The sequence below is a fragment of the Xenopus laevis genome, chromosome 9_10L (assembly GCF_017654675.1).
Source record: "Xenopus laevis strain J_2021 chromosome 9_10L, Xenopus_laevis_v10.1, whole genome shotgun sequence".
Classification (NCBI taxonomy): Eukaryota; Metazoa; Chordata; class Amphibia; order Anura; family Pipidae; genus Xenopus; species Xenopus laevis.
The window spans coordinates 47,622,921-47,637,903 of NC_054387.1; the positions used below are offsets into that span (position 1 = coordinate 47,622,921).

General features: G+C 41.4%; 1 protein-coding gene across 11 annotated transcripts; it reads right to left on the reverse strand.

Annotated features, from left to right (window-relative positions):
• Nucleotides 1–975: 975 nt before the first annotated feature.
• On the reverse strand, nucleotides 976–14,747 carry exoc7.L (exocyst complex component 7 L homeolog). 11 transcript variants are annotated; one of them, XM_018233929.2, is made up of 22 exons: nucleotides 14,566–14,747; nucleotides 14,304–14,369; nucleotides 12,734–12,918; nucleotides 12,439–12,544; nucleotides 11,681–11,903; nucleotides 11,328–11,495; nucleotides 10,274–10,285; nucleotides 9,239–9,331; nucleotides 8,734–8,802; nucleotides 8,446–8,591; nucleotides 8,183–8,335; nucleotides 8,010–8,108; nucleotides 7,874–7,933; nucleotides 7,603–7,669; nucleotides 6,848–6,886; nucleotides 5,508–5,573; nucleotides 4,934–5,054; nucleotides 4,206–4,301; nucleotides 3,883–3,943; nucleotides 2,965–3,006; nucleotides 1,593–1,726; nucleotides 976–1,179 (listed from the first exon to the last, which is right to left on the reverse strand). In XM_018233929.2, exons 1-22 carry the CDS (start codon nucleotides 14,623–14,625, stop codon nucleotides 1,074–1,076), a joined length of 2,172 nt encoding a protein of 723 aa, XP_018089418.1. In that variant the 5' UTR covers nucleotides 14,626–14,747; the 3' UTR covers nucleotides 976–1,073.
• Between the last annotated feature and the right edge of the window lie 236 nt (nucleotides 14,748–14,983).

The following is a 14,983-nucleotide window of genomic DNA, read 5'->3' on the forward strand; positions in this document are numbered from 1 at the left end:
TTTCTACCCTACTTCTTTAGTTAAGCTTTAAGCATTTGTTCCTATGTAGGCTTTAGGATTACTTAGAAAGCTATCCCATTCAAAATGTTTATTCTGAAAAAGATAAGATGTAAGTATGAAGTTGGTACTCCATCTGCAGGACACAAAAAGCTATTACAGATACATATAGCATGTATGGTAGTTTCTTGTCCTCTGTACCCATAAAACTATAGCAGTGTCACGGTTACCTCAATTTTTCTAGATATCAGTTACCTTGTTATGAGCTAAAGGGGCCCAGAATGAAGGCCAGTGAAGGTGATATTTGGGACGAGTGTTGAGTCCTGGGTACCCCTGGAACTATACAGGTTGACTGTTAACCCAATGTTTCTATATATCTGTAACCTTGTTATGAGCTAAGGGGACCCAGCCTGAAGGCCAGTAAGGGTGAGATTTGGGGTGAGTGCTTATTTGTGCCCTGGGTACTCCTGGAACTATAGCAGGGTGACTGTTACCCCAATGTTTCTATATATCTGTAACCTTATTATGAGCTAAGGGGGCCAAGTCTGAAGACCAGTTAGGGTGAGATTTGGGGCAAGTGCTTATTTGGGATTTGGGTACCCCTGGAACTATAGCAGGGTGACTGTTACCCCAATGTTTCTATATATCTGTAGCCTTGTTATGAGCTAAGGGGGCCCAGCCTGAAGGCTATTTAGGGTGAAATTTGGGGGTGAGTGCTTATTTGTGCCCTGGGTACCCCTGGAACTATAACAGGGTGACTTTTACCCCAATGTTTGAATATATCTGCAACCCTGTTATGAGCTAAGGGAGCCCAGCCTGAAGACCAGTTAGAGTGAGATATGGAGTGAGTGCGTATTTGTGCCCTGGGTACCATTAGACCTATAGCAGGATGGCTGTTACCCCAATGTTTCAATGTTTTTAAGTCCATGAACTATGCTGGATGATAGCAAATTGTAGGAATGCAATGAAGACACATGGTTAAGTTCAGGCAAGTAGTGTTTAGTAGGTCTATATACACACAAATTAATATTTTTGTACATAACTATATACAGGTTTCATACAGAGAAAAATCAGCCTTATGCAGATGTATCAAACAGCTTCTCGATCATCTCGCCAACCTGATCCACGGAATATTTGATGTACTTCTCTGGGTTCTTGGTAAAGTTTACCCCAGTGCCATATCTGTAGGGTAAAAAGATGAGAAAGAAAAAACTTATGTTAGACAAAGACAAGAAGTGGTTGATGAATTTTAAAAAGATGGTTATTTTAAATAATAACCAGCAAAAACGCTACCTTTGGCTCTACCACATAATTATTCTGCAATATCAAGTTGTGGAACTACTACGGGAGCAGGGGGTGTGACTGTCCTAGTACCATCCTGGAGACCTACTGCATTGCACCCAGAAAGTCTGCCAAATACTGCTTGGCTTGTATCTCCAAGCCGATTGTGGAGGGACCTAGTATAAAGGTGGGGCACATATTTTGTCCCAGGCCCTAAAACTCTTTCGTTACCCCATTTGCAATGTCACGGGTGTAGGAAACACTGACAGGGAACTTTTGGCCATAGCATTATTGCTCAGTACCATGTTTCTTACTTTTGCAGAAAGGCTCCGTATGCTTCCAGAACAATGCTCTTCTGTACCTGGCGGATGCGCTCGCGCTGACGCTTGTCAGGAATAGCCCATGATTTCTGGATCTTGCAGAGCTCCTCCAGATTCTCATTGAAACTCTAAGTATAAACGAAAAAGGTAAGACCAGGATGTGTCAACTAAAGTGGGAAGATCACCTGAAAGGGGTGATTAACCTTAAAGGTTACTTTTTGCATGTTCTAGAATACCAAATTCTTAGCAACTTTTCAATTGGTCTTAATTTTTTTTTTTTTAACTTCTAGCTTCCAAATGGGGTGTTATTGCTCTGTAAGGCTACAATTACATTGTAATTATTACAATTTTCACCTTTTTTTAAACTAACGGACTCTCTTCTCCTGTATTCCAATACCCCATTTAAACCTCCACCTGGTTGTTAGAGTAATTTAGACCAACAGCATACAAAATTGAGGTATTGGCCACTCAGAAGAATTCCACAAAGGCTGCAAAGTTTGTTTCAGAATATCACTCTCTACATCATACCTGTACTATCAGTTCATTAAAATGTGAACAATCCCTTTAATAGTAACTTTTTGTTTGCCAAGAAATACAAGAAAAATGTATCGTCAAACCACTCTGCTTCCTGGTTGAGAACATCTAATTTTTAGGGTTTGTTATATTGTCCAGCCATTCAAGCTGGGAAAAAAGGAGAAAGGGCACATGTTACATAGCATATAACAGATAAACCCTGTCCAATAAAATGGTGTTTTATCCATTACCTACTATGTAACCTGTGCTTTTTCTCCTTTTTTCCAGCTTGAATGGCTGCCCCCATGGCTACACAGCAGCTTGTTTATATAAACTAACAAGTAGTCTTTCTGACACAAACACAAAGCTTTCACCAGTGCAGAGCAACACTAAATTATATTTTAATTACTTTGATACAATTTCAGTTTTTGGTGTTACTGTTCCTTTAAAACGGAGTAGTTGGAGTCGGAGGTACCATAAACTGAGGAGTCCATGGATTTATGTACCGACTCCACAGCCCTGTTCCCATGCTTGCAAGCCTTTGCTCTGGTGCAGGCATAGTAGAGTGTAAGAGTATAATGCTTGCTGATGAGCAGACGAGGCAAAGGAGTCTTGCATTGATGCTACTGTGCATTCATCAAGCCAGAGGTTTTTGGGGGTAAAGGAGATAGCAACAGGGTATAAAGTCTTCCACATATAAGAATAAATGTCTTTCATAAATATGATTTTGAAGATTTGGTTGTCCTTTCAGACATTCTCTGTAAAGCTTTGCATAACAGACTAGAAAGCAGGAACATAAAGTAATCTGCAGCATATGGGTTTCACGATACATTCATGCCTCCCACCTCCTTACCTTAAATCGCTCTTTTATTATCTGCCGTTCTTTATCTTTTAACTGTGAGGAGACAGAGAACAAGGAGTGCATGTTATAATGTAAGGTGGCTCAGATCAAACAAACGCAATTGTTTGTGTATCTCCCTTTGAACACTCTCCTGCATTCAAGCAAACCATTCTTGTCTCCCTGTATTGCCTTTCACCTACAGTCAGGCCTCTCTACTACACTCCTGTCCTCCTTTCACACTAACTGACCGTAGCACAAACACTTCCATCACAGACAATGGTGTAACTACAGAGTAAGCAGGCCTCTGCAGTCCTGGACCCCTTTTCCTATCTAGTTTTAGTGTGGTGTCGTAAGCAATGGGGAGGGTTGCAGTGAGTGCAGGGTTGCAGGCCGATTAAAAGATTTTTTTTGGGGGGGGGGTTGAGGGGCAGTGTCATGCAGTTACGCCACGTGGCATTTCTTTTGCCAGCAGCGATACACCACCACTGCCTCATGACAGAGCAGCATTGACAAACATTGCATCTGCCTACTTGTGGCCAGATTTGCCCAAACACGTTTTAAAGAGAAAACACACTCAGTGTGAGCAGCTACAGACAGATGCCATGCCTGCCAGTACTAAACACAAAGACAGATGGCAGCAAATTGGGGTTTTATCTGTTTTCAGTCGCAGCTTGGTAGAAGGTTGTGTAACATAATTTCTAAAAATCTAAACCTCACCCACTATTCTGAATCGGTGGGCCAGATCTGGTTTATCTTAGAATTTAGCCCCTGAGCTAACAAGCAGATCACATGTAAGGAATGTACAGACTCGCTGCCCCATGGTCTAATACAGTCCTTGACTGTAAGGGATCTTCCAGCCTGCCTGACTTATATAATACTGTCACTGTAGTTACTAAATAATCCCTCATCCATTTTACAAATGATTGTCACCTTGGCCCCTTGTATTACAGGCATATTCCGGTCAGCCAATGATTCTGTCACCTTCAACCAGCTGTAAAAAGAAAAAAAGACAAAGCCACAGACATTTCAGCACCATTTAGATGTGTGGAAACGTATCACAGAGATGAAATACCTGGCCTTCCAACCACCAATTATCTCAGGCCCTGCAGTTATAGAAACATGATATTTTCCAAGGACTCTGGATCACAGGACTAGAGCTGTATCCAGTAGGCTTGTACATATGCAGTTTACAGTTGACTGCAGTCAACAATTTAATACCAAGAAAGTATAAAAAAAAACAAAAAAACAATAACCTGCGCTGGTATAGCTGTATCTGCTGCTCTATGTGATACCGGTAGGTTTCATCGGGTTCTTTCTGGGTCACAGAAACCAACTGCAGTAGCTCCGACCTGAAAGAATGGTAGACACAAAGGGGAAAATTTAATAGAGGGTTAAAATCTGTGAAGTATTTTCCCCAAAGAATGAAAAATTGCCACAACATGGCCGGAATTAGCAAATTAACTTTTGCACTGGGGAATATTCTCTTTGCAGTGGGGAACATTCAGCTCTTTTCATCTATGTAAATCTGTGAATATTTACCAATTTACAAGAATGAATTATCACCAAGGTTCCAGATGGTGAACAACCGTTATAAGAATGGAGCAGTCATTTTTGCGTTATCTATGGCAGCTCTGTCCATCTGGCGGCCCCAGACCCCCTTGTGTGGCCCCCTGCTGTGACTTACTTTGTGTAAGCTTTAAAAGGTATCAGTAATGAGTTTAACTGGCCCCTGCATTATCTCCCAACTACATTTTTATGGGTACAATGACTACAGTACAACTACAATCCACCCGTAAAAAAAATTGGATGTTAAGTCAGAAAACAGAAATTGTACTGTAAGCTGAATAAACATGGCCATATCCTTAAAAGTCACCAAAAAAAACCCCAAAAACAAATTTTTCCCAGACTGCCCACCTTGTCTATCTCATACCATAAATGAATCAGACAAACACTTCACAGCCCAACCTTCCCACATCCTTACTTCTCCAGAGACTTGAGTATATAGTTGAAATTGTTGTGCAAGAAGATGGCTTTTAAGGCTGGATCTTCATATGTCTTGACCCTGTGTGTAAGCTTCAGCTGTAGGTTCCCCAGAACCTTACCTAGGCGAGAGTACCAAGAGAGCTTAGCAATGCCGAAAGCGATCAAGAGCGATAGCAGCTGATAACAGAATGTGTTAAAGAAAACAGAAGGTATGGGGTTTTCAAAGAATCAAAGTGGGCAAATGGGCACAAAGGTGTCTGATAAGTAAAAGTGATACGGAGATCTTCTACAGACAATGCATACACTGCTTCTCACTGATCCAGGAGAATAAGCTACACCTGATCTTTGTTTTGGTTTTGTTTCACACACCTGCTGTCAGAGCACACATCTCCTAGCTGGTATCAGTTGACAGGTGGGTAATGTGTGTCTCTTATTGGACTGGGTGCCACTGTAAACATAGCCTCCACCTGTCTTAGCTGCTGACAATAATAATAATAGCAGACACCATCAAGGAATCCCTTAACAATTACCTTGTGCACAGAGACTCCATGCATGCCATGTCCCCTACTTACAGATATAGGTGCTGAGCAGGCGGCGGTTGAACTCAGAGTTATAACTGCTGGCTGTAGAACTGGTCTCTGCAAGGAACAAGACAGAGGGTGGGAATTACTCTGGTGCCTTTTCATACCACCCCTCTTCTCCTACTGCCAGTGGAGACACCTGGCCAATGTGCATTTATTGAAATCCATTCAAAATATATGTGTCTGCTTTATAAAATCTATATGTGAAAAAAATGAATAACATCCACTACAGTTTTATAGCAAGGACTATGTAAGTATGTAAATGTAATCTGTATGTTTTCTGTATGAACCCTAGTGTTGTACAGCACTGCAGTACAGTGGGCCGAGCCTCAGAAGGCAGTTCTTTTGGCCTAGTGAAACAAAGTCTATATGACAAGTTTGTCCCCATTCCCCAAGGGCAATGGCACACAAGGAAATTAGTCGCCTGCGATAAATCCTCTTCTGTGGGTGACTAATCTTAATCAAATGCTTCCCCGCTGATGATAATGTAAATCGCGGCTTTGTTTTACCGAAGTTGCTTGAAATTTCCTTGAGAGGTAACTTCAGAAAAACAAAGTGCTGCTATGTTTTACCATAAAGAGCAGAGATTAGGGAGCACCGACCATCAAGTGTAAGAGACGGTGTGCATGGTCAGGTATAGTAAATATATATCAGACAAACAAAAAGGAAAGAACTGGCCCATATGACTGCACCTTCCCATCCATAACATCCGAACACTAACGTGTATTGGTTACATAAAACTTAACTTTTAATAACTTTGTTAAAACAATTGTCCAGTATTTACAATTTAAAAATAGGGTAGTAACAGGACGGTGGATCGACAAGACTTGCTGGCTTAAGTAATTTTCACCAAGGCATACTGAGTATGCAATTGATCAACCTCGACAGATGGCTTAGTGACTTGTCTTTGTGATAAATGCATATCTGAATACCCAATAGTATCAACCATGTTGCCTCTTGTGGATCAGCCGTCCTGTTGATTTATCGTGGGTGACTAATCGAGTATGCCATTGCCCCAACAGGGTCTCACATAAAGGAGAAGCCTCTTGATAACTGCAAACCATCAGTGGTATTCTATTGCCATCTGATGTATATTTATAGCCTTTTAAGCTGGACTGTTGCCTATATATCACAATGAAATTTTACATGATAGGCCAAAAGTATCCAGCTATGTAAATTGTATATTTGATACTTCTAGTAAAACTCAGACAAATGAAACTGGTTATAGATTTAATCAAATTCACATTTCCTAATGTTCTGCATGTAAATAATATTTCATATAGATATAGGGCAGAGAGCATTGAAAGCTCTAGGAATGCTGTTTGGCTTACCTCTAGGATCGATAGGAATATTGTAAGTGTTCCCAAGAACTATTGTAAAGAAGAGGGGGAGAAAGTACGAACGGAACAGAGGAAAAGGCAAAATGAGAAGCAGGGAAGGAATAAAATAAGGGGGAGTGTGAAAAGAAAGGGTAATAAAGTAAAAGAGAGGGAAGGAATAATAAAAATAAGGTAAAGATAGAAAAGAGACAGGATAAAAATAATGGGTGAGGGGAAAGGATACAAAAAAGGAAGGGTAATAAAGAAGCAAGGAGGGGTTGTGTATAGCAAGAGATAAGGGGGGATACGTTTGGGGGGGGCAATCAAGTAAGCATGGAGGGGACCAGGATCCAGAAAGACAAGAGAGGAAATAGTAGATCAGTTCAGTGCAGTAAAAAAAAGAAGAACAAAGTTAAAGAAAAACATTTCAGTTGGAATATGAAGGTGAGAGGGAGATACAAGAGCAAGACTTATAAACGGAGTAAAAGAGAGGCAAGGAAAATTTGAAAGCAGAGAGAAAGGAGAGAAGGAAAAGATAGCTAGATGAGTGAACCAAGTAAAATGAAAAGAGCAGATTATATATAAAATGGCGAAGGGGAAAGTAGCTGGAATGAGAGGAAAAGGGGGAATGACATCATGCAGAAAGTGAGTGGAAATTCTTCACTGGAAGAACATGGATACCAAATTCTGGGGTTTTCCTTTTTGGGAGCCTTGAAATGGATATTGGTGGTTGTAGCAAGCAAAGAGGCCATAGGATTCAGAAATACCTTGGGAGGCAAGCATGGCTCCTGCCGTCTCCTGAAATTCTAGCAGCTGCTGCAAAAACAGGATGGCCTGCATAGGGAGTAGAGCGTTTATTTTAGCTGGGGCAGACCTATCATAAACACAAGATTCTACCAACCTGCCACAGCATTCTGCACAAACCTGAATATACGATGAATCACATCCATGGCACAATCACAAAACCATAATGGCAAGCACACAATGCTCAATTAAACACACAGACTTATTCAGTAACATAATGGCCATAGAACTCACGTTGCTGGTGATCTCATGAACTGTGCCATCTTTTGACACATTGGTCTCCTTTTGTTCATTCTGGATAAAAAAGACAAAACTAATAAAATGTACCAGTACCCCTGAACTGTTTTACTCCCCAGTAAGTGCCCATTACCTTGATACCATCAGCAAAATCCTCTAAAGCCTTGGCACCAGTTGTCTCTATTGAGGTGATGAGGTTTGGCAGCTTGTTTTTTGTGCTAGCAGCAGTGCCCTAAATAGATTGGGGAATGGGTCAGACAGGGTGCATGATGTTTAGGGAAACCTCCACAAGCATCAAACACTTACCTGGAGAACCTTGTCAAACTCAGGCTTTGTAAGTTTAAGGTGCCTTAGGATGGGGAAGATACTGAGGACGGAAGTGAAATCATGTCTGGCATTGGCTTTCTTAGCAGCTGATACAATATTCTCACCCTCCTGAATGAGGTTATCCAAGGTCTCCTAAAATAAGGAAGAAATAGATCAGGACTGAGCAGATCTCTGATGCACAGATACTTATAGTCACACTCATATTCTTGTAAGAGGGTGGTAGAATAGTGGCAATAATAGACCTGGATGAGTGAATCAAAAGTCTTCTTTTGGTGGTGCTCAGGTATAATATACATAAGCAACTGGTATTCGCTCTGCGCTAGCCTCACAAATGCGCTGATGCAATAGATGTAGGTGTCAGTCTCCAGATCAAGAGCATCTTCCTTCCCTGGAAAGGATATAGATCTTCACTGTCACGTAGTTAATGGATTACAGTGGAGATGGCAAAAACATTATGAAGACCTTTGATAAAACTTAAAAGAATTTGATTGCCATGGGACCCCCTATATCCCAGAGGACCAAGTACTCACCAGAGGCCGGGCCGTGTTTCTCTCCCACGGTCTCTCCGTGGTATCGGCCACGTGAATCTTGCTCATGACCTGCTCAACGTGGAGGCAGGGGACAGGGTTATACGGCACGTCTTGAAAACGCCCGGCCCAATGAAAGGGGCTGTCCGGTGTCCGAACAAGTGGGGAGGGGATTTCAGGACAACTGGGAATGTCAATCACCGACTTTCCCGTTACATTATATAGCCAGTGTTATCCACAGAATCCCACAGGCTACATTCTTCTGTAAAATCCTTCCAGATTATTTGTCATTCTCCCATGTCAGGGCTAATAATTTGACAGGGAGTGTTCTTAATTGACTTTTCAGCGTCATTTTACAGAAGGATACAGCCAGTTTTATTCTCTACACCATGACTCAGTTCCTATCTGGGTCTGGTTTTAAATCTCTGTAAAGGAGTTCCAGATTGAAGAATTAAAGCCAGATCAGTTTCCGATACCCAATCACCAAGTGCAGGAACATGCAAATTACCTTCAAGAACTCCAAGACTGGACCCTCCCTTTTTCCCATCCAGCCCGTGCTGCGAGTATTGTTTAAGGAGGTTCTGAGCCTTGCGGATAGTGCCTGTCACCAAGAGGAGAGTGGGAAGGAGAAAAGAGGGAGGGAGACAAGACCTTGGAAAGTGAGCAGGAAGACCCCACATACACCAGAGAACAGAATGGACAACCACCCTTCAGTACAGGAAGATATTCACCCCATGTAGCCTGCCCAAGCAGCTAATGATTCTGCAGCACCCACCATCATCATGCTGGGAAAAAACAAAGAAGGCCTCTATGGCACAGCATAAGCTAGACAATATTATATTCTGGGGCTAACTACAAAAGAGGCATAAATAATGTGGGACAGTTATTTATATTTTTGTAAAATGGATAAATCTATGGGCCAGTGGCAAAATTCCACAGAAGTTTTTGAAAGGTACAAATCATTGGCAAAGTGCTTTATATTGGCTCAAAGCAGGCAAGTGTACCAACTGGATTACAAAATGTACACACATAATAACAAGGTGGAAGCCTATGAAAATTTGGGAGGCCTCTAAATGGATTTCCCAGCATGCAATGATTGGAAAAAAAAGAGACTAAGACCAAATCATGTTATTGTCATACAGCTAGTTCACCAGTTAATAAAAGGCAATCTCTTCCCACCCACTAGCCTCGGACACTCGGAAAAGCCTGGTATCAGGGTAGGCGACAGGCTGGCAAAACAAGGGTTAACATGTCACAAGAACACTTTTCAAACAATTTAAAAGATACAGCAATGAAATAAATGACAGGGCAGCGATGCAACGTAACCCTTGGGTACTGAGCAAGGACAAATTCCGAAAAAAAAAAAAAAGCATTTTAAAGGGAAGAAGACAACACAGACAGTGATCTAAAAAGGAAAGCTTGCTAAATAATTTGTTTTTACAAGTGTCTCGTGCACATTGCAGAAGCCTGCACACTGACATGCTGCATGTTTTGGTTAGTATCGTCACTGCACACTGGCAGAAAAGCTTTTACTTTGTACTACCTGGTACGAAGACTGTAATCAGGACATAAGAGAGAGAGGAAATAGACATCTATCAATACAATAAACCAACCACAAGCTACAAGCAGTAATTGCCATCACCTGTGTAATATATTTAAGTAAATAATTACAAAGAATGATCATCTATCACGGGTCTGGGACCCCAGGAAGAAACACTAGTCAAACCAGAAACCCTAAATTCTACTTAAAGGAAAACTATACCCCCCAAACAATGTAGGCCTCTATAAAAAGATACTGCATAAAACAGCTCCTATGTAAAACCCTGCTTCATTTAAATAAACCATGTTCATAATAATAATATTCTTTTTTAGTAATCATAAACAGAAAATTGCCATTTTAAAAAAATAAGGGCCACCCCCTGGGATTCTACAATTCACTGTGCACACAAACACACCAAACAAACCATACTTTTTAGGTCACATGAGCCAATTAACAGACAGAACAGAGTTCTGTCTTTTGCTTCCACACTTCTTCCTGTTACAGTTAGAGCTGTGTTATTTCTGGTCAGGTGATCTCAGAGGCAGCGCACAGACCATCATGAAATGGTGGTTCAAGACAAGAGATGTAAAAGGGCAGTTTTTACTTAAATATATATTCCTTTTTGGTAAGATTCTCTCATATGCCACTTCATTTGATGCAATCTGTTGCTTAAGTATTCATTTTGGGGGTATAGTTTTCCTTTAATAAATACTAATAAATCATGGTCACACCACAGGTAAGCATAATAAAAGGCTATTCTTCCTTGTGTATATGTATATTTATTAACATGAGCGGGAGCTGCTATATTGCTTTATCACACGAGTGTGAGCGCATATACATATACATACACGCCTTCTCCATGTATTTGTATTTATACATATGGATAGAAGCTGACATATTTCTCATTCCCAGTATAAAGAAATAGCTTGGGTGCTTAGTCTTGCTCCAAAATAAAATCGGTTGGTACACTAATTTGAATGATAGGGAAAAGCATTTACCCCCAACCCAACTAGGTGATGTTGATATTAGCATTGCACTCTCAGACCCCACATCTGACCTGGCCTTTTGGCTGGTTTCTTAGTGGGGGTGTCCTTCCTTTTGTTCTGGACAGCAGGAGAGTAGGTTATGCCAGAGGAGGAGCTGTTTTTACGTAGATGATCCTTTAAGCCTTTAATGGAGCGGTCCAGCTGGCTAGAGCGGATCTGGTAGTAGACATTCATGAAATCTGCAACATAGACACGAATTGTTAGAAAGATGGAACGAAAAGCAGTGAATGAAGTGAAAATGAGTGGAAGGAAACTTAATTAGAAAGTGGAATTGTAGATGTAGAGCAGTCAGAGATTTTAGAGATTTGTTTTCACTGGTTCAAAGGTAAAGATCTGCTATTGTAAGAGTGATCCAACTCCTCACCTTGGTTCCTCCCATACTCCACCAGCCATTTAGAGATGCGTATAACATCCTGCAGGATCCCCTCAGGGAGATGTTCTAGAACAGTTTCCTCCTGGCTCTCCATTTCCTCCTCAGTTCCAATTAGGTCTAGAATGAGGATGGGGGGCACTGGTTTGCTGTACCTCTGCAAGAGACTACGGAACTCAGTGTCCAAAGACTCCTTTCCCCTCTCAAACAGGGACTTCTGCAAAAATACAGTCACAAAGAAAATTCTGATTATCATAAAACAGTTTCATGGTAAAGGTTCTGAGCAAATGTAGGGACAGTTCCTGCAGAAATAAACGTAGTGCAGGGGAATACCTATGTTGACATAGTCCTATGGTATCTTTATAGCAACTGATTGATGTCACAGCACTGCTATCCGATAATCTCCCACGAAAGAGGAGAGAGCATTGCTACTTTGATTTTTATCAAGATGCCAGATACAGCGGTCATGTGGAATTGGGCTTTTGAGGGATTTAACCAGAATCTATATAGTTTATGGGTGGACTTTACAATCCCAAAGTAAAAGCCAAGGTTTTAAAAATGGATCATAGTCCCCTATTTTTCTGCAGTGTTCATAGGCGGCCACGCTAACAAGATGGGAGAATGCACAGGGTTGACAGAGACCAAAATGATATGCTATAAATGTATTAAGCTGGGTATTTATGGTAAGATCTGCTTGTCTGGCAAGTTCAATAGGAAAAACAACAATGAACCATGGTAATCAAAGAACTAACCACTCTGTTTAACTCAGGACTGTCTGGGTTATTGTCTTGAAAATATTCCACGGCCTTCTGGATTTTTGCAATGCAGCCCAGGTATTCCTCTAGCCTTCCTGAGGGTCTGAAAGAAAACATACATCTAATGCATATCATCTCTCTACCAGGTACGGACAGCTTTTACTTGCACAGAAATTGCAAAACAACAACCTCTGTGCTGCAGTTCTGCAACATCGGGAGTTTCAAAATGCGTGCTATACAAAGCAAAGGCCACATCAGTTGCATTATACAAACTCAGGCTTATATCATTTACCCTTCTCTGATGACGCGCTCAGTTTCCGTGGCAACATGGTAGTAGCTGATAACATGGTCCAAGCAGGACAGGGTACGATCTACATTTTCCTGCAGGCGCTGCAGGGTCTCTGTTTGTTTGTGCACAGGGATAATGGAATTCTCTAGTTTCATTAGCCGGCTCTCAAAAGAGGACAGGATGGAGACCTGAGAAGGGAATAAAGACACAAGTAGCTCATTGGGTTGACAGATATGCCTTGTAGTCCTGAGTTTGAATACAGATGGTTCAGTATCTGCAAGTAGTGTGTATGTTCTCTCTGTGCCAGTTTTCTCCAGGTACACCCATTTCCTCTCAAACTAAAAATACAAGCAGGGTAACTGATAAAATTGGTCCTTGCAAGTGTGAATGTGATAGGGACCTTAGCTTGTAAGCTGGGGCTGGAACTGATGTGAATAATGTAAAATCGCTGTATAGCATTGCAGAATATATATATCAATAACAGATAATACTGAAGTAATAAAGAAGATGCACTAATACTACCAGTATGTTAGAGGCAATGTTCATTCAAAGCTGTGCACTTGTGCGCGCACAAAAATTTTAACGCCAGCGCACAAAACATATTGCGGTACACACAAAGAGGGAAATGTAATAAAATTTGCAAAGAGCAAAGTGTTGCGAATAAAAATTTGCATCTCGCAATGTATTATTCTTCGTTAGGATTTTATTGCATTGCGCATCTTAATTGCGCATTGTGAATCTTAATTGCGGATCTAAATTGCGAACCTGCAACACCTGCTCTGGAGTGTCTTTAAATATTTTGTCGCAAAAAAAACGGTTTGCAAAATTTTATGACAGTTGCATGAGGGGCAAAGTGTTCGCAAAGGCAATATTTTTCACATTCGGAACAGTATTGGGGTTGGTGACAGATATTACATTCCCCAAAAGAATTCTGTGTGAAAACATTATATTTAGCATTTATTCTGTCATGCGCGCACAAAAGAATATATTTTTTTTTTTTTGCACACATAAAAGAAAGGGAATTAGAGGGAACGTTGGTTCGGGAATATGTTAATGTGATTACAGACTCATAGGTTGCACAGAGCCAGCTGCGGATATATATGTTGCCATTCTTATGTTAACTCATGGGTATGGTCAGCAATGTTTATCTATTCCATCAGCAGCTATAGTCTAAGGGCTAGTCCACACGAGGAGATTCGGGGAGATTTTGTCGCCTGGTGACTAATCGCCTTGTGTCTTGAGCAACTATCTCCCCGAACTGCCTCCCAGGCTACAATGAAAAGTCGCCTGTGCTAATGCACACGCGGCGATGCGTTTTCAATAGTCACCCAAAGTTGCCTCAGTGAGGCAACTTCGGGCGACTATAGAAATGCATCGCCGCGTTCGGGGGGATAGTCGCTCAATAGACGAGGCGATTAGTCGCCAGGCGACAAAATCTCCCCGAATCTCCTTACCCCATATATCAGCCAGCCACAATCATCTTGGTGGATTCACTTACACAAACCACTGCCCAGGCACATTTATTTCATGAGAATATTCAGGCACAGCTTCCTATTAATAACTAAACACAAACCATATTGTTTGTCAGCTGATCGCTCTTCTCCAGGCTCTCCTTGATGAAGGATAGGGTTTCCTCTTCCTGCAAAACAAGAGGGTTAAGCAAAATGTGAAATGGACTGTGTGACATGTAAAACTACAGGCAATTCCCACCTATTAAACCGTGTCAGTGAATTTTAGCAAAGCTGTTTATTCCTGTATTGATGATATATATATATTTTCATTTAAAACTCCTTATATTTAGATTCTGGCAAGAGCGGCTTGTTTATTGAATTCACCTGTTTGAGCTTCTCCTCTATGGTTTTCTTCCTGGCGGAGCTGTCCTCCGAAGGGATCATCTTTTTTTTTTTGTAATAAATTATAGCTAATATTACTATATTTTAGGTCTAACGCCACCGCCCCTTTCGGTCGCTGCTATTTCCGAGTTGCTAATGGGCCTCGGGTGACGTCAAGATCACGTGACGCGGGGACCGTCTCTAACACGTGACATTCGGCGCCTTCTGCAAGTGGCCATGAAAGATAAAAGGCGTGAGTGCTGTTAGTTCCAAGGTAGCGACTAGTTCCTGCTAGTGATGTTGCAGGACGTCGTCGTCACGTGGTATATTTAAAACTAAAATGGGAACGCTGGGCTTGCAGAACTGAGGTATCAGTGTGTTATGGTTAGTGTCTCCTGGTTCTATTTTTGGAGCGTTTGGG

What these genes read in the sequence shown, in the direction of transcription:
- exoc7.L (XM_018233929.2), bottom strand. Translation starts at nt 14,625, where the DNA reads ATGATCCCTTCGGAGGACAGCTCCGCCAGGAAGAAAACCATAGAGGAG. An exon ending in GGAGTATGGGAGGAACCAAG is followed by an intron (nt 11,496 to 11,680) that starts GTGAGGAGTTGG and finishes TCTATGTTGCAG; the next exon opens with ATTTCATGAATGTCTACTAC. An exon ending in CTGTAATACAAGGGGCCAAG is followed by an intron (nt 3,007 to 3,882) that starts GTGACAATCATT and finishes GTCTCCTCACAG; the next exon opens with TTAAAAGATAAAGAACGGCA.